Source organism: Muntiacus reevesi, chromosome 13 (genome assembly GCF_963930625.1).
Source record: "Muntiacus reevesi chromosome 13, mMunRee1.1, whole genome shotgun sequence".
Classification (NCBI taxonomy): domain Eukaryota; kingdom Metazoa; phylum Chordata; class Mammalia; order Artiodactyla; family Cervidae; genus Muntiacus; species Muntiacus reevesi.
The window spans coordinates 31,938,283-31,957,065 of NC_089261.1; the positions used below are offsets into that span (position 1 = coordinate 31,938,283).

At 45.1% G+C, this 18,783-nt stretch overlaps 1 protein-coding gene and 1 long non-coding RNA gene across 5 annotated transcripts in view; one reads left to right on the top strand and one right to left on the bottom strand.

The window, feature by feature from the left end:
• GASK1B (golgi associated kinase 1B) overlaps positions 1–5,135 on the bottom strand; it is a 64,858-nt gene extending 59,723 nt beyond the window's left edge. Inside the window, exons 1-2 of one of the 4 annotated variants that reach the window (XM_065904127.1) lie at positions 4,991–5,135; positions 2,648–3,791 (exon numbers count right to left, since the gene is read on the bottom strand). In XM_065904127.1, coding sequence (XP_065760199.1) covers positions 2,648–3,557 — 910 coding nt within the window. In that variant the 5' untranslated portion in view covers positions 3,558–3,791; positions 4,991–5,135. Of the gene's footprint in view, positions 1–2,647; positions 3,792–4,484; positions 4,690–4,990 lie in introns of those variants that run through there. The other 3 variants (XM_065904126.1, XM_065904129.1, XM_065904128.1) reach the window with 3 other exon arrangements.
• LOC136145628 (uncharacterized) overlaps positions 4,938–18,783 on the top strand; it is a 29,524-nt gene continuing 15,678 nt past the window's right edge. The window contains exon 1 of the long non-coding RNA XR_010658817.1: positions 4,938–5,067. This is a non-coding gene — a long non-coding RNA (uncharacterized lncRNA). The remainder of the gene's footprint in view (positions 5,068–18,783) is intronic.

An 18,783-nucleotide genomic window follows, 5' to 3' on the forward strand; every position in this document is an offset into this window, starting at 1 on the left:
GTGTATGTATAACTAAATCACTTGGCTGTACACCCAACACTATCACAACACTGTAAATCAACTACACTTCAATTAAAACAAATAAGACGACAGATGAGGCTTGGAGGCTATACTCAATGAACTTGGTACCTCACATGCTTAGTGTAGTAATACGCATAGCCAATATTGACTGAGGGTTTTGGCAAAGGAGATGGCAACCCACTCCAGTATTCTCGCCTGGAGAATTCCATGGACTGAGGAGCCTGGTGCTGGTGGACTATAGTCCATGGGATCGCCAACAGTTGGACACAACCCAGTGACTCACACACACACACACACACACACACACACACACACACACTGAAGGTTTTCTATGGATTAACGAACAACAGCCTCTTGAGGTGGGTACTGTTTCATGGAAGGTCACATGACTGGTAAATTCAAACTCAGGTGGTCTGGCTGTAGAGCCCAGGCTTCTAACTCTACTTCACTCTCCCAACTCCATCCAGCATTTTCCCAGGGAAGCTGGAAGGACGGATCAGACTATGGTTCCTCAGGATACATTCGAGCATGCATCACCTCTCCTCAAGGGCCTTTACAACGTGAAATGAATGGCAAGAGAACCTTCTTGGGGGACCCTCTGTGCTGCTGGCCCAGGAGAGCCTCAGCGTGTGCCTGCTGTCTCTGTCTCTGCCCCCTCCCATATCTCTCTTCTCTCCAGGATGCTCCTGTCTGGAGGAAGTGATACAGTCACCTAAGCCCAAAGGCTAAGAGCTGATGTCATGAAGTTTGCTGGACCTGTGTGCAAAACCGAGCTTAGCTATGAATACAAGGCCAATTACTTTGCCTAAATAAGCCTCGGTATTCTCATCTACAAAGTGGAAATGATAATAGTACCTACCTGCTAGCACTGTTGTGAGAAACATAGGAATCAAGGTGTATATGGACTATATGTCTCAACTTGTGTAGTGTTTAGCAAATAGCAAGCACCCGCTAGAAATGAGCTTTTACCAACGTTTGATTGAATGTTAGAGAGGCTTTCTCACACTGGCCTCATCCTGGTGAAGACTCTGTGAACCTGAGACATGGAAACACACCTGTGAATCTGAAGCACTTAGCTATGAACCAAGATGAGTAGGGAATGACCAGTCTTTCTAAGCAAATCACAGGTAGTTCAAGAAGTACCCATTCTAAGGTTAAGATACTCCTAAAGTCATTAAAATGCAGTTTGGCTTTTGACCACTCCCAAGGCTTTAATGCATTCCAGTCTATACTCCACAGGGCCTGGGATGAAATGCTTTTATGGTGACAGGAAGGGGCTTCCCACGTGACTCTAGTGGTAAAGAACCCTCCTGCCAATGCAGGAGACACAAGTGATGCCGGTTCAATCCCTGAGTTGGGAAGATAACCTGGAGGAGGGCATGACAACCCACTCCAGTATTCTTGCCTGGAGAATCCCATGGACAGGGGAGCCTGGCGGGCTCCATGGTGTCCATGGGGTTGCAAAGCGTCAGACACAACTGAAGCGACTGAACTCATACTCACATGGCGACAGGAAGTAAAGAAACAGCCTTTGAGCTTAGAATCTCTTTGGGGTTCTTTTTAGCCTCTTGGACTAGCCTGGATTGAGCTAGTGACAACTTCTGGGATCACTGTGCTTTCAAAAACAAGCAAGGGACCTACCCTACTTTGTCCTAACACTCTGGAATTGCCTCAGGCATCAGAGAAAATTCTTTCTGTGGCATGAGCATGGCCACACACCAGTCCTGGCCACCTGCAACCAAAGCAACTGGCTGTACACCCTGGAACTTGACAAAATGTTTATCACCTGAAGGCATCTGGACACTCAGGTTCCATAAACCATAGTCATGGACTTGGAGAAACCACCAGCTGATTAGTGTATCTACGGAACAAATCACCTCTTTTGACCTCATTAGCTTTGTAAATGAAAGCATTTACAAATCCACCTTTGTGAAAAATGAAGGTGTTGAGTCTAACATGATCTGGTTCTAGGCCTCTTAAAAAGATTCCATCTGCAGAAAAAAGATAACCCACTCTCCCCTTACTTTTATTTATTTTTGTTTTGTTTTGTTTTCTTCCCAATTATTTTTATTAGTTGGAGGCTGAGACACAGATGTATAGAACAGACTTTTGGACTGTATGGGAGAAGGCGAGGGTGGGAAGATCTGAGAGAACAGCATCGAAACATGTATATTATCAAGTGTGAAACAGATCCCCTTACTTTTAAAAACTTCCCATGCATAACATTTTACTTACTTCCATAGTAGTATCCTATTTAATAATATGTCTGACTGCCCGCAAGTTCTTTTCTTCCACCCCAGCTTCCACTCCTCATCACTGAAATTGCCACTGGCTTTAACTAGGTTTAATAAACCTCTGGGAAGCAAGGTCAGGGAAACCGAGAGCTCAGATTACCGTGGTGGGGGCTTTCTCCTGCCTGTGGAGGACAGCCTCTCCCCAGCACTCTTGCATCCTCCCAAAGCTGAGAAAATCAAGGATGCCAACCACGTGGATAGACACGCTGCTGCTGCTGTCCAAATGGGAACCGTGGGTGGAGAAAATCATTTAGAAAAAGAGAGGGAGGCAAAAGAGAAAATCAAGCCCAATCCCCAACAGCTGCAAAGAACGAAGCCTGGGAAAGGGTTACCTTGGATGAACTCAGACTTCCTGCTTACAGAGGGCAGGGTCCGGTTGAGTCCCAGGATCCTGTCCAGGTGGAAGGCAAACACCTCGCTCATGTCCAGAGACGGCTTGAGCAGCCCGCAGGGGCTGGGACCGCAGGCAGGCACCGAGGGCCGGGTAGTCCCCTCCAGCACCAGCAGGCGTGCTCCGCTCCTGGACTGGGCCGGCTGGAGACCCGCCACGGCGCCGTTGGCCAGCAGGCGCATCTGGCCGATGTCTTCTTTGCTCAGCCACGACGGGGCGCTCTCGCTGTAGATCCGGATGTTGCTCTCCCCGGCCAGGGGCGGCTGCACATCGGCGCCCCCACCTCGCGCTCCCGGACCCTGGATCCACCTCCAGGGTCGCTCCCCAGCCTTGGCCAGGTTTGCCCCTGGGACGTGCCCGGGCACTCCAGGATCCGCTGCCCTTGCAGCTACCTGAGGCCGAAGGGATGGGCCCACCAAAGCCTCGGGCCCCGGGACTCTAGAAGCCACCGCATACTTTTTCCTGCGCTTCGGTTTCACTGTGCCACGGATGTTGGCTGGCTTGCTGCGCTTCGAGCGCAGGGTGATGTACACCACGTTGGGTTGCAGCGTGGTGCCATTGCCCTGGGACTCGGGAGGGGCCAGCGTGCCATCCAGGGGTATCTCAGGGAAGGGGGCCTCGGTGGCAGCCCGGCTCCGGTGCGGCCCCTTTCCTGCCGGCCTTGCGTGCTGGACAGAGGCGCGCCCCACCTGGCTGACCAGGAAGCCCAGGTAGATGGCGCAGGCGGTGCCCAGAAGGAGGTTCCTCCGCGTCCTGGGGCGCCGGCTGCTCCAGAGTTTCCGCACCGTCGGGACGCACAAGGAGCAGAGGAACCAGTTTATGAGCTGCCCTGGCTTGTCCCGACAGCTCATTTCTCCGCCGTGTCCGCATGCTGAACTGAGTTTAAACTCGGCCGTTGGTGCCTGCTGACATGAAGCATGGTTTTCTGAACGCAGCTGTCGCCTCCGCTCAGGTGTCTAAGTGGTCTCCAGGGGGTCGAGGTGGAAGTTCGGCGTTGGTGATGGAGCCGGGAGGGCTTCTGACACTGGCCACAACAAACCTTTTACACCCCCATCAGTCTCCCCAAGGAGAAGTCTCACTCGTTCCTGGGAATGAATGGAAACAGTGCACTGAGTCAGTGTCAAACTCCCGTTCAGTTCCTCCACAAGAGGAAATTTTAAAAATGGGACGCTTTCCTTTCATTACTGTCCCCACTAAATGATTTTTTAAATGGAGTTAAAAATTAAACAAGATAGATGTATGCATTTGATATTCAGTTGCAATTAGTGAAAACAAACTACCAAAATTCAAGACTGTTTTATAACTTGTAGCTAGAGTCTTTTAATTTGGTCTTGAAGGAAAAGCATTAAAATTGGACAAATTCAGGCTCTTCTCTTTGAAATTAAAAAATGTTTTAAGAAAAGCAACAAAGGGTTTTAAAAATCTATAGCTATCTTCTGTTTATTTTTATAAGCCTTGCATTAATTAACTGGGCAGAAGCACCAAGTATTAACATTCAAATTCAGAAATATATTCTCTTAATCTGATGGTACAATCTTTTCTTCATAATACATTTCATTATCGTACATTAAGGGTCATTATACTATAAAACCATACATGCTCACGTATCTTGGAAGTAATTGCATTTATTCGGTCACACACACACAAACATAAACACAAAACATGCATCTAACTGCGTTTTAGTCCTTTTCTTTCCACCAAATTCAGCTGAAAGAAAACCCAAAGCTCTCTAGCTGTCTTTTTTCACATTATTAAAAAGAAAAGAACTGGTAAGCAACCTTACTTACACAGCTGGCCCCGTGCTTGGCTCCAGGAAGAATGTAATCTCTGACTCTAATGCAAAGAACTTTTAAAGGCTGAGGCATGTAAGTAGAACATATTTCATGGTCAAGAGTGTTCCACATTTCAAATATTTCAGCTCAGCTTTAAAAGTTCCCTTGAAAACTACTGATTGCAAAGCAAAGCGGATACTTGTTAACTGGCTGCTGACAACCCACTTTTAAGACATGTGAGGGTTTTTTTTTTTTTTAATATTAAAAAAAAAGAACTTTAATTTTAAATTCTGAAAAAAACAAATGCCGTCCAGAAGCAGTTTTCATTCAAATATTTCTCCACTTATTTTTAACCCCCGGGAGCCCTCTAGTGTCCTGTTTAGAAACAGACTCTTGGAATTCAAAGGCTTTTGAGAGGGTTTGCTTAGCAGCAGTAGAATAAAGGCCTCCTGAGATGAATGCCATCACCCCAGAGGCCTGGGATTAGAGCATCAGAGTTCCCAGGGACTCACCTTTTCATCCTGGCTGTGTCCAGAGTCACGTTGATCTCCCACCTCTTCTGAGAAGTGGCCTAGAAATCCATTAAAAGGTAAGAAAAGGTTAATGCAAATGAGGGTTAAAATAGAACAGGCAAATAGGAGTACACATGGGTAGGAAGAGACATTTACAACGTGCCATTGTACAGTACAACTGTTCACAAAAACAAAGTTGTAGAATCTCTCTGATTGGAGGTATTTAAAAAACAGGTTAGTGATTGGTTTAGGTGATTTGTGTGTCCTGGCACAAAGGCAAGGGTTGATGACCTCTGGGACTCACTTAGACTTACCGTTTTTGCTTCTACAGCAAATAGAATCTAGAAGGCAAACAGGCAGGCACAGTGGAAGCGGACAGGGAATGACTCCCCCCCCCGGAAAAGAAGGTTGTGATATGGGGGTGGGAGAAATTAGAGTATTGTCTGTAATCCTAAAAAGACTACATTTGACAATGCAAAAAAGATCAAGGCATTAGAATATATATAGAAGGAAAGAATTAACTTCCAAGTGATAAAATACCAAAAATTGTAATAGAACTGTTCCTTTAAGCACTCAAATTCAGATCTTTCTTCCTCTTTAAAAGTTCTGCCATGTGGAGGAACGGGACAGGACAATTCCAGTACTGACAGTGGCCTAGAAATACCTCTTTCTGTCTAAACTTCACGAGAATTTAAGCATCAAATTGATTTCCATTGTACTTCAATACTCTTTTTAAAATTTTTATCAGGGTATGGTTGATTGACAATGTTATGTTAGTTTCAGGTGTACAACATAGTGATTTAGTTATACATATACATGCATCTACTTTTCAGATTCTTTTCCCATTTAGGTTATTACTGAGTATTGAGTAGAGTTCCCTGTACTATGCAGTAGGTCCCTGTTGGTTATCTGCTTTATATATAGCAGTGTGTACATGCCAATCCCAGTCTCCCATTCTAGCCCTCCTCCCTACCCATCCCCTACTGGTTATCATAAATTTATTCCCTAAATCAATGAGTCTGTTTCTGTTTCATAAATAAGTTCATTTGTATCATTTTTAGATTCTGCATATAAATAATATCATATGATATCTATCTTTCTCTGTCTGATTTACTTCACTCAGTATGATAATCTCTAGGTTCATTTATATTCCTGCAAATGGTATTATCTCATTCTTTTTAATAGCTGATAATAGTCCACCACATGTATGTACCACATCATCTTTATCTGTTCCTCTATTGATGGACATTTAGGTTGCTTCCATGTCCTGGATGTTATAAACACCTCTACAGTGAACTCTCGGGTGCACGTAGCCTTTCAAACCATATTTTTCTCCAGATACATGCCCAGGAGTGAGATTGCTGGATTATATGGGAGCAATACTCTTTAAAGCACCCCTCCATGAGCACAGAATTACTTTCTAGATACTAAATATTAACTTTTTGAAAGAAAGCTATAACAAAAGCTGTTTTGTAAAACTATCTTGTTATTTTCTTGTATTTAGAAGAATAACTGTCCTGAACTCTTTAAAAAGTAAAAGTTAGTGTTTGGCAGAGGCCAGGTTATACTAAGGAGAAAGATCCACTGTTTCCAAAGCTTGTTTTTTTCGTGGAGAAATGTATAGGAAGTAGATAAAAAATGTCTGAGCTAGTGAGTTTGGTTGACTGTCCCTCTTCTCCCCACATTTTTGTCCCTGATGCCTCACAGATCGTCTCACAGTCCCTTCCCAGCCTTGGCCTCCTGACAGGGAGTCATCATTGCCCCAAAGCAAAGATCTCTGGTAGCGCTAGGAACCATCTCATAGTAGCTAATATGCTGATATGAAAAATACACTGGATAAGCAATGCTCAGCAGTGAGAATCAAAAAACTTTTTTTTTTGTTTGTTTGAGTTTTTGGCTGCATCGGGGCTTCGTTTCTACATGGGCTTTTCTCTAGTTGCGGAGAGCGGGGGCTACTCTTCGTTGCATTTCATGGGCTTCTCGTTGCAGTGGCTTCTCTAGTTGTGCAGCACAGGCTCTAGGTGCACAAGTTTCAGGAGTTGCTGCAAGCGGGCTAAGTTGCCCCACAGTATGTGGGATCTTCCCGGATCAGGGATCGAACCTATGTCCCCTGCATTGGCAGGCAGATTATTTACCACTGAGCCAAGAAGCCCCAGAAAGCAATTTGAGTCATTCTTCTCACTGCCTGTTCAAACCTGCTCTTTGGACTAGTATAGCACTTTTCAACTCCTTTGGATAAAAATTTAGACATAACTTCTGCAGTTAGACTTAGATTATATTTCCAATGTCTGTATTTTAGTCACAGATATACACATATACACACACACATAAACTAATCAAAAGTTAGATTCTGTGTAATAGTCAAGATGTTCACATTTATGTTTACAGCATTTCCCCTCTCTGGAAGTTTGCTATTCCACAGAAAGTGTGGCCAAAATCTATAGAAAAAGGAGAAAGGAAATCCACACAGGGTTGTTTTCTCTGTCTAGACCTCCTGTACCTGATCCTCCCGCCCACTCACTCTGCCGTGAGTGGCTCTGGCTGTCCCAGAGGTGAAGAGTGATGGGGATGTAAAGCTAACAGCAGAAATCACCTTGCTCCCCTCTGATGCTGTGAATTGCGTGCTGGCTCTCTGGACTGGGCAGGTGCTTAAAGCTGACCCTTGACCGGGGAGGGGGATGGGGCCCTCACTTTGAAGATCATGGCCTCTCTGGCTGGCTGTTGATGTCTGCTCAGCCCTTTGGAATCTGACAACCCACTGATCCATGGAGAGCTCCTTATTTCTTCAGGCTGTCCTCTTGGGCAGTACTCAAGATGACTGGCAAGCCGACTTTCCCTTTTGGGCCTGTGTGCATGGCCCACAAGTGGTCCAACATCCTCTGCCCCAGAGACCTCAGGCTCCCCAGGGAAGCTGTTGCATCCGCAGGCCTGGTGAACCCACACGGAAAAGTGTAACCTTTCCCACCTTTTGTTCAAGGTCACAATTGAAACTGAACACGAAAGTATTTTTCCCCATCAGGTATCATGGGCACCAAAGAGAATTTTCATTTACTTTTAGAAAAACAAGGCTCAATTCCTTGAATTCATGGCTTGAAAATTTGCTACCACGCTCTACTATCCACATATGCCACATAAAGACACATAGAACACTCAAAATATTTGTGATTGCTATGAATATTATTAGCTCAGAGAGACTGATAGGATAATCCTCACACCTAAAGCATTCTCTCTCCATTGAAAAATAAATCTATCAGGAGAACAAAGTGGAAAAGTAGACAATGAGACAGTGGTATGGCCCATTGAAATAACCCACTAAAAAAAATAAATAGATAAATAACCCGCTAATTTTTTATACCTTTATGGAGAAGTAATGTGAGCAGGCACTGTGGTGTGTGCTAATGTTCCACTTCTTTTTTTTTTTTTAATCATATTGTACACTTTTTTTTTTTTGGCTGTGCTACACAGCTTGCAGGATCTTCATTCCCTGACCAGGGATTGAACCTGGATCCCTGCAGTTAAAGAGCTGAGTCTTAACTACTGGATCACCACGGAATTCCCTAATATTCTATTTCTTCACCTAGGTGGTGTTTATTTGGGGATAGCTTCTTGGCTATCCATTTATTATTTGTGCATTTCCCATAAATATCTTATCCTTTAATAAAACTGAAAAAGATGGTGGGTAAACAAATACTCATTTATATTCTTTATATCATGATCATAGACACTATACCCTTATATAGAAAAGGAGTAAGAGAGTCATACTTTTTTACATCTTTTTGTAATTACAGTGAAGAATTTGTGATTTACAATGATGAATTCATTGAAGTGAAATGAAATGAAATGAAAGTTGCTCAGTTGTGTCCGACTCTTTGCGACCCCACAGACTATACAGACGTTGGAATTCTCCAGGCCAGAACACTGGAGTGGGTAGCCCTTCCCTTCTCCAGGGGATCTTCCCGGATCAAACCCGGGTCTCCTGCATTGCAGGCAGATTCTTTGCCAGCTAAGTCACCAGGGAAGCCCGATGTATTCATTATTTCAAAATTAAATTAAAAAGTTAAAGAACAATGAAATCACTGAAAATTTGAAAAAAAAATAGATGCCTATATTCCATCCAGTTCCCCAGAGATTCCCCTTAATTTCTGTGAGAAGGAGCCCAGAAATTCACAGTTTGAAAAAGTCTAGTGAGAAAGGTTATAATTCAGGCTTCTAAAAGTTAAATGGCTAGTTTCAGAAGCAAATTAACACTTATCTACAGTCAAGTGAAACATCTTAGATTTTACTGGCCATGAAATAATCTTTAAATCTTTCAAGGCTTCCCAGGAAAAGATACACGTGTGGAAAGACTGTTTGTCCGTTACCTGGGAGAAGTCCAGGACCCGAGCAGATGGTGAGGAGGGCTCTCCTTCCCCACATCTGTCAGATGTGCTATTTGCTGCTGACATGGACACAAGCTCACCCACCAGACGGATGCCTAAGGGCCCCAGTCCCTGAAAAGCTTAGTGGCAAACTTCTTGCTGTGCTTGACCCAGACTTGATGCATAAGGTACAGACCGACAGATGGATACTTGTTTCTGGTCTGAGGCAGGAGATAGATGCGCCCCAGGCTAGATATTTACAACTAACCTCCTGTTTACATTTCTTGGGGCAAGAAAAAGATGGATTTCTGGCCAGACACGTACAACCTGTTTGAATTTCCTGAAACAGGGGATAAGTGGGCTCCAGGTTAAGATACTTACAACCAGCCTTCTGTTTGCTCTCCGAAATGTCAGTGATGACTGAAACAGGATAAATAGCCAGGCTTTGCTTCCTGTGGATACCTTAAGGTAATAATCATGGCAGGAACGGAAAGGGGCTAGATCTTGTTTGAGTCAAGGATCAAGAGGTCACATGTTTCCCATCCTTGGAGCAAGGGAGACACTGTACATGCACAGAAAGGCTCCTTAGGGGTCAAAAAGGAGGGGGCACCACCCCATAATAGGTGATGTTAATATCCCATAGGCCTCTTGGCTGGAATCTATCTTGGAAAAAACATTGGGGAGGGTCATAGGGCAGGTCAGGTGTGGGGGGAAAAAAAGATAATTGGCTAAAGGTAAACAAAAACCTGGAAGAACAGCCCTATATAAAAACGACTTAACTGCCTCCTCACTAAGAGGGGATCCCCACACCCTTTCTCTTCCTGCACCTCTCCCTTAGTTCTGTCTTAACTAAAACTGTTTTTCTGTGTGCTTCCTCACTTGTGGTGCTGTATCAGTAATAATAAACTTTGTACCTGCATTTACAGTTTTGCCTTTCCAAGACATGCATTTTTCAATGGGAGCAAAGATCCAGGGAAAATAACTTCTAGCTTCTAGCCTCTAGCCCTTGCTGTTCTGATGGCTAGGATTTCTGGTTTTCATCCAGACTCAGTTCAGTTCAGTTCAGTAGCTCAGTCGTGTCCAACTCTTTGCGACCTCATGAATCGCAGCACGCCAGGCCTCCCTGTCCATCACAAACTCCCAGAGTTTACTCAAACTCGTCCATCGAGTCGGTGATACCATCCAGCCATCTCATCCTCTGTCGTCCCCTTCTCCTCCTGCCCCCAATCCCTCCCAGCATCAGAGTCTTCTCCAATGAGTCAACTCTTCACATGAGGTGGCCTAAGTACTGGAGTTTCAGCTTCAGCATCAGTCCTTCCAATGAACACCCAAGATTGATTTCCTTTAGGATGGACTGGCTGGATCTCCTTGCAGTCCAAGGGACTCTCAAGAGTCTTCTCTAACACCACAGTTCAAACGCATCAATTTTTCGGTGCTCAGCTTTCTTCACAGTCCAACTCTCACATCCATACATGACCACTGGAAAAACCATAACCTTGACCAGATGGACTTTTGTTGGCAAAGTAATGCCTCTGCTTTTTAATATGCTATCTAGGTTGGTCATAACTTTCCTTCCAAGGAGTAAGCATCTTTTCATGGCTACAGTCACCATCTGCAGTGATTTTGGAGCCCCAAAAAATAGTCAGCCACTGTTTCCACTGTCTCCACATCTATTTCCCATGAAGTGATGGGACCGGATGCCATGATCTTAGTTTTCTGAATATTAAGCTTTAAGCCAACTTTTTCACTCTCCTCTTTAACTTTCATCAAGAGGCTTTTTAGTTCCTCTTCACTCTCCGCCATAAGGGTGGTATCATCTGCATATCTGAGGTTATTGATATTTCTCCCGGCAATCTTGATTCCAGCTTGTGCTTCCTCCAGCCCAGTGTTTCTCATGATGTACTCTGGGTATAAGTTAAGTAAGCAGGGTGACAATATACAGCCTTGATGTACTCCTTTTCCTATTTGGAACCAGTCTGTTGGCCCATGTCCAGTTCTAACTGTTGCTTCCTGACCTGCATACAGATTTCTCAAGAGGCAGGTCAGGTGGTCTGGTATTCCCATCTCTTTCAGCATTTTCCACAGTTTATTGTGATCCACATAGTTGAAGGCTTTGGCATAGTCAATAAAGCAGAAATAGATGTTTTTCCTGGAACTCTCTTGCTTCTTCGATGATCCAGCGGATATCGGTAATTTGATCTCTGGTTCCTCTGCCTTTTCTAAAACCAGCTTGAACATCTGGAAGTTCTCGGTTCACGTATTGCTGAAGCCTGGCTTGGAGAATTTTGAGCATTACTTTACTAGCATGTGAGATGAGTGCAATTGTGCGGTAGTTTGAGCATTCTTTGGGATTGCCTTTCTTTGGGATTGGAATGAAAATGGACCTTTTCCAGACCTGTGGCCACTGTTGAGCTTCCCAAATTTGCTGGCATATTGAGTGTAGCACCTTAAGAGCACCATCTTGCAGGATTTGAAATAGCTCAACTGGAATTCCATCACCTCCACTAGCTTTGTTCATAGTGATGCTTTCTAAGGCCCACTTGACTTCACATTCCAGGATGTCTGGCTTTAGGTGAGTGATCACACCATTGTGATTATCTGGGTCATGAAGATCTTTTTTGTGCAGTTCTTCTGTGTATTCTTGCCACTTCTTCTTAATATCTTCTGCTTCTGTTAGGTCCATACCATTTCTGTCCTTTATCGAACCCATTTTTGCCTGAAATGTTCCCTTGATATCTCTAATTTTCTTGAAGAGATCTCTAGTCTTTCCCATTCTGTTGTTTTCCTCTATTTCTTTGCATTGATCGCTGAGGAAGGCTTTCTTATCTCTCCTGACTATTCTTTGGAACTCTGCATTCAAATTGGAATATCTTTCCTTCTCTCCTTTTCTTTTCACTTCTCTTCTTTTCACAGCTATTTGTAAGGCCTCCTCAGACAACCATTTTGCCTTTTTGCATTTCTTTTCCATGGGAATGGTCTTGATCCCTGTCTCCTGTACAATGTCACGAACCTCTGTCCATAGTTCTTCAGGCTCTCTATCAGATCTAGTCCCTTAAATCTATTTCTCACTTCCACTGTAGAGTCATAAGGGATTTGATTTAGGTCATACGTGAATGGTCTAGTGGTTTTCCCTACTTTCTTCAGTTTAAGTCTGAATTTGGCAATAAGGAGTTCATGATCTGAGCCACAGTCAGATCCTGGTCTTGTTTTTGCTGACTGTATAGAGCTTCTCCATCTTTGGCTGCAAAGAATATAATCAATCTGATTTTGGTGTTGACCATCTGGTGATGTCCATGTGTAGAGTCTTCTCTTGTGTTGTTGGAAGAAGGTGTTTGCTATGACCAGTATGTTTTCTTGGCAAAACTCTATTAGCCTTTGCCCTGCTTCATTCCGTACTCCAAGGCCAAATTTGCCTGTTACTCCAGGTGTTTCTTGACTTCCTACTTTTGCATTCCAGTCCCCTATAATGAAAAAGACATCTTTTTTGGGTGTTAGTTCTAAAAGGTCTTGTAGTTCTTCATAGAACCGTTCAACTTCAGCATTACTGGTTGGGGCATAGGCTTGGATTACCGTGATATTGAATGGTTTGCCTTGGAAACGAACAGAGATCATTCTGTCGTTTTTGAGATTGCACCCAAGTACTGCATTTTGGACTCTTCTGTTGACCATGACGGCTACTCCATATCTTCTAAGGGATTCCTGCCCACAGTAGTAGATATAATGGTCATCTGAGTTAAATTCACCCATTCCAGTCCATTTTAGTTCACTGATTCCTAGAATGTCGACATTCACTCTTGCCATCTCCTGTTTGACCACTTCCAATTTGCCTTGATTCATGGACCTAACATTCCAGGTTCCTATGCAATATTGCTGTTTACAGCATCAGACCTTGCTTCTATCACCAGTCCCATCCACAACTGGGTATTGCTTTTGCTTTGGCTCCATCCCTTCATTCTTTCTGGAGTTATTTTTCCACTGATCTCTAGTAGCATATTGGGCATCTACCGACTTGGGTAGTTCCTCTTTCAGTATCCTATCATTTTGTCTTCTCATACTGTTTATGGGGTTCTCAAGGCAAGAATCCTGAAGTGGTTTGCCATTCCCTTCTCCAGTGGACCACATTCTGTCAGACCTCTCCACCATGACCCAACCGTCTTGGGTGGCCCCACATGGCATGGCTTAGTTTCATTGAGTTAGACAAGGCTGTGGTCCTGTGATCAGATTGGCTAGTTTTCTGTGATTATGGTTTTAGTGTGTCTGCCCTCTGATGCCCTCTCACAAAACCTACCGTCTTATTTGGGCTTCTGTTACCTCGGACATTATCCAGCAAAGCGCAGCCACTGCTTCTTACCTTGGAGGAAGGATATCTTCTCACAGGCCGCCCTCCTGACCTTGAACGTGGAGCAGCTCCTCTCAGCCCTCCTGCGCCCTCGCAGCAGCCGTTCCTTGGAGGTGGGGTAGCTCCTCTCAGGCCGCCACCCCTGACCTCGGGCGTGGGGATGCTCCTCTCGGCTGTGGCTCCTGCGCTGTCGCAGCCTGGCGCTCTCGGTCGCTACCCCTGACCTTGGGCGAGGGGTCGCTCCTCACCGCCGCGCTTCTGCGCGGTTCCTCGCAGTCGGCTCGCTTCTACGTGGTTGAACCAGACTCTTCAGTTTCAATTCCTGGGCAGGGAACTAAGATCTCACTCACTGCTTCCTCCGTGAAATCAATTTGTGATGCGCAAACCTGTCCACTGAGTCCTGAACTTTGCCTGCTGCCCTCCTGATCTCTAGGATCCACAGCTCTTCTAGAACTATAATCCTGACTTGAGCCTCAGTTCTTGGGTCCGACCTCTCTCCTGCTTGTCATGGGGAATTTGCTAGCACTCTTGTCACCCATCTTAACATCAGGCCTGGGCAGCACCAAGCTGGCCTGGCCTGTTACTGAAACACCCTTAGCCTGATAAGCTTTGAAATGTTTTTTATAGACGGGTTTCATTGGTACCAAGAAATTGGTGGTTCCTTCAATAGTGATCTATATTAGCTCTGTCTCTGTGTATTAGTCACTCAGTCATGTCCAACTCTTTGCAACCCCATGGACTATAGCCCACCAAGCTTCTCTGTCCATGAGATTTTCTAGGCAAGAATACTGAAGTATATAGACATTCCCTTCTCCAGGGGGACTTCATGACTCAGGGATTGAACTCAAGTCTCTTGCATTGCAAGCAGATTCTTTACCATCTGAGCCATCAGGGAAATCCTAGATCTGTCTCTAAACCCTTATAAAGAAGTTACAGGTTTCGTGTTGTATGTTCTAGAAATATGTGCACTTTTATCTGACACTTGATGACTCACAGTTAAGGACATCTTTCCTGTTGACTCAGGCCATCACGTCTAGTCTCAATAGGAGTTGTTGTTTGTTGTTTAGTCACTAAGTCATGTGCAACTCTTGGAGACCCCACGGACGGTAGCCTGCCAGGCTCTGCGGTCCGTAGAACTTCCCAGGCAAGAATACAGGAGTGGGTTGCTATTTTCTTCTCCAGGGTATCCTTCTAACTCAGGGATCGAACCTGAGTCTCCTGCATGGGCAGGCGAATTCTTTACCACTGAGCCTCCTGGGGAGGCCTGTGAAAGAAAACCCAGTGTCGCCTCAGAGCTAGCCTTGCAGATCTATGAAGTGGTGCTGAGTGTCCTAGATTCATCTCTCATATGTGGCCAAGAGAGCCCCCAATAGGCCTATTTCCAGGGAACAAACTACCCAGTCTTTCACTCACTGGACCTCCTCCCCTCGGTCCGCTGTTACACCTGGTGAAGAGTTACCTTGCCATTTCCCAGTGTAGGAATCCCCCACAACAGTCCCTTTGCCCTCATCTCCCTAGGAATGTTGGTTCCATTTATTTAGAGTATGTTTGTGTTAGGATGGACTGGTTGGATCTCCTTGCAGTCCAAGGGACTCTCAAGAGTCTTCTCCAACACCATAGTTCAAAAGCATCAGTTTTTCGGCACTTGGCTTTCTTCACAGTCCAACTCTCACATCCATACATGACCACTGGAAAAACCATAGCCTTGACCAGACGGACCTTTGTTGGCAAAGTAATGTCTCTGAGATAAGTCCTCGGTGTTCATCGGAAGGACTGATGCTGAAGCTGAAACTCCAATACTTTGGCCACCTCATGCGAAGAGTTGACTCATTGGAAAAGACCCTGATGCTGGGAGGGACTGCGGGCAGGAGGAGAAGGGGACGACAGAGGATGAGATGGCTGGATGGCATCACCGACTCTATGGGCATTTGTTTGAGTAAACTCCAGGAGTTTGTGATGGACAGGGAGGCCTGGCATGCTGCGATTCATGGGGTTGCAAAGAGTCGGACACGAATGAGCGACTGAACTGAACTGAACTGAACTGTGTTAGGATGATCAGAAACTGAGCAGTGTTTCCAGGAAGCAGATGAAATGTACTTCGACCAATCTGACATCTGTTCACAATAACAGATATTCATAGGGTTGTCATCTCATTTCTGAATAATTAAAGGATTTACACATGTCATAGGCTTCCCTGGTGGCTCAGTGGTAAAGAATTCGTCTACAATGAAGGAGATTCGAGTTTAGTCCCTGGGTTGGGAAGATCCCCTGGAGAAGGAAATGGCAACCCACTCCAATATTCTTGCCTGGGAAATCCCATGGACAGAGGAGTCTGGCAGTCTACAGTCCATGGGGTCACAAGAGTTGGACATGATTTAGAGACTAAACCGCTACCATTATAACCATGCATGTTATAATATTCAGCGTCTGTTTTATAATTTTAAAACCCAACGACACCCAGAGTCATTGTGGAGGAACAGGAAAAGTAGGTAAGTTGGAGGTAAGTTCCGTTTAAAAGCCCCAGTCTGGACAACTAAGCTTCTTTGTTTCAGCTGTGGAAGCTGAAAGCCTCAATTCTCTACTTCCTGCCCACACACCCAGGCCACACAGAAGAAAGCCAGGACAGACAGACACACTGGCCCTGGGTCCTTCGTGGCTTAGGACCAAACGTCCTGGGCAGCAGTGGTCTTCAGTCTGTATCTCTATCCTTAGGCTCCTTGCAGGAGCCTAGTGTGGACAAAACATCACTTCTCTCCTACCCTACGGCAAGTTGCTGTAAAAGAAATAAGCTGCAGGCAGAGTACACTTGAAGGAAGGAAGGCCCCTGGCAATCCTAGATTAAATTTGCCACATTAGAAATGGAGCTATAAATGAACACCTTAAAAGTACAGGAAAATAAGACCAGGAGGAATTGAGGTCCCTTTTTGCATTTCTATCTAGCAGTTTTGAGACTCAGTTGTGCTCCCGATGACGGTTCAGACACATGTGGCAAACCACACACACGTGGTTACGAACAGATAGAAAAGCTGGATGAGAAAAGACAGAATGTGTGAGTGTCATGTATCCGACCCATTGACCCTATGAGTTCAAGCCCCAGGAAAGAACTACAGGCAAACTCTGATGGAGGGATTTACATGTTTTATTCTGAGATATTGAGGCTCTGGCAGTACGGGTTGGTTTCCAGGTAAGAGAAAGAGTGCAGGGTCAGGGAGCTGCTCCCCTCCCTGCTCCCACTTCCAGACATTGGCAGTTTGGGACACAGAGGGCTGGCTCTCCTGGTGTGGACACCATAGAAGGCGGCGGCAGTGGCAGGAGGAGGCTGGGCAGTGAGTCCCCTGTAAGCAGCTCCTCAGAGAAAACATCCCGGAGAGACTGGCGTGCGGTGATCAGAACTGACCGGGTTTATAAACACACAAGTGACAAGTCCCTGCGGCACAAATAGTGCTTTTTGAGAGCTGCTGGAGGTCTGCTTTCATGCAGGAGATGGGGAGTATCAGTGAAGCTGGAGTCAGTCCCACCAAAGAATGCTTGGTTCCCAGACTGCCGACACTCATGGAAATGTAGGTTGCACAATAAATTAACATTTGTTAAAGACTCACTAAATAACAAAATGGAGCAGGACTCTATGGTCCTTGCCCCCCATGTCTTCTGCCCACCTTCTGTCTTTGAAAAAGCCTTTAGCCAAAGAATAAGCATAATCAGAGAAGTGAGAAAAGCAGTCAGAAGCCAAGAAAAACAGTCAAAGGAGACCAAATAATAATAATGTAGTCAGTAAGCAAAATCAAGGACTTTCAGTTCTTCTCAGGGGCTATAGATAATATTCAGAGTCATATCCTGTGAGCTATTTTGCAGGTACTGAAACACCCACCAGGTAGAAAAAGTGAACTACATTTTGACCAGACTGTAGCCATGACATAAGCTGCCACAATTCCAAGAACTGGCCTCAAGGAAATGGGAACAGACCCTGGAACTGAAGATTAACTGTACCTAAAACAACCAAGATGACACTGATCAGACCACCGATGACCAATTTCAGGATGACTGTTAGAGCTGACTGTGCTGTTTCTGCATGTAGACTCCTCCACCCCCAGCTATAAAAGCTCTTGCCTGCCATTGTCAGTAGGGGGATGGGGGGTGGGTTCAGCCTTTGGACAGGTGTCCACCCTTCCCAGGGCTCAGATGGTAAAGAATCCTCCTGCAGAGCAGGAGATGCAGGTTCAATCCCTGGGTTGGGAAGATTCCCCTGGAGGAGGACATGGCAGCCCACTATAGTATTCTTGCTTGGAGAGTCTCATGGACAGAGGAGTCTGGCAGGCTACAATCCATGAGGTCGCAAAGAATCGGACATGAATGAGTGACTGAGCATGCACACTACCCTTCCCACTCATTGCTGGCTTCCAAAGTAAAGCAAACTTTCCTTTCTACCAACCTGGCCTCTTTATTGGTTTTTGAGCCAGACCCTACTTTCAGTTAAAATACCAGTCCCTAAAACTGGGTTCTGTCAGGGGAATGGTGTGTCCAAGACTCAGTAATGTCTCACTAAACACTGAATGAATGAATGAATAAGTGAATGAATGAAAAGATTCAGATAATAAAGCACAGTCCCTAGACCAGTGGTTCTCAGACTCTGGCCCTGGACCAGCAGCTACAACTTCACTTGGGAATTTATTAGAAGCACAGTTCTTCAACTGTGCTTCAACCCAGCCCTCCCTCCAGATAATCTGAGGCGTGTTAATGTTTGAGAATCATTGCCCTGATGGACGAACCCTCAAAAGAACTAGGCAGTCCCAGAAGAGAGGAAAAATGCCAAAAGAGGAAGGAAAGGAAACAAAAAAGTTGTGTGAAGACTCAAAACCACATTATGCAAAGTCATTCTGTACCTTTTCTTCCTTTATGAGTGTTCTTTTTCCTTCTCGACATTTAATCTGTTGGGTTAGAACAGACAGAACAGGTTAATACACATATCTGCCCAGCCAGTCACCCAGCCCTCTGGATCCAAGCCCCTTTCTCAAAGCAAGGTCATGCTGTATAAACACTGGGGAAAGGAAAATTTTGAGAGAGACTGCAATTCACAGTCCATGAAATGAAAACCAGGA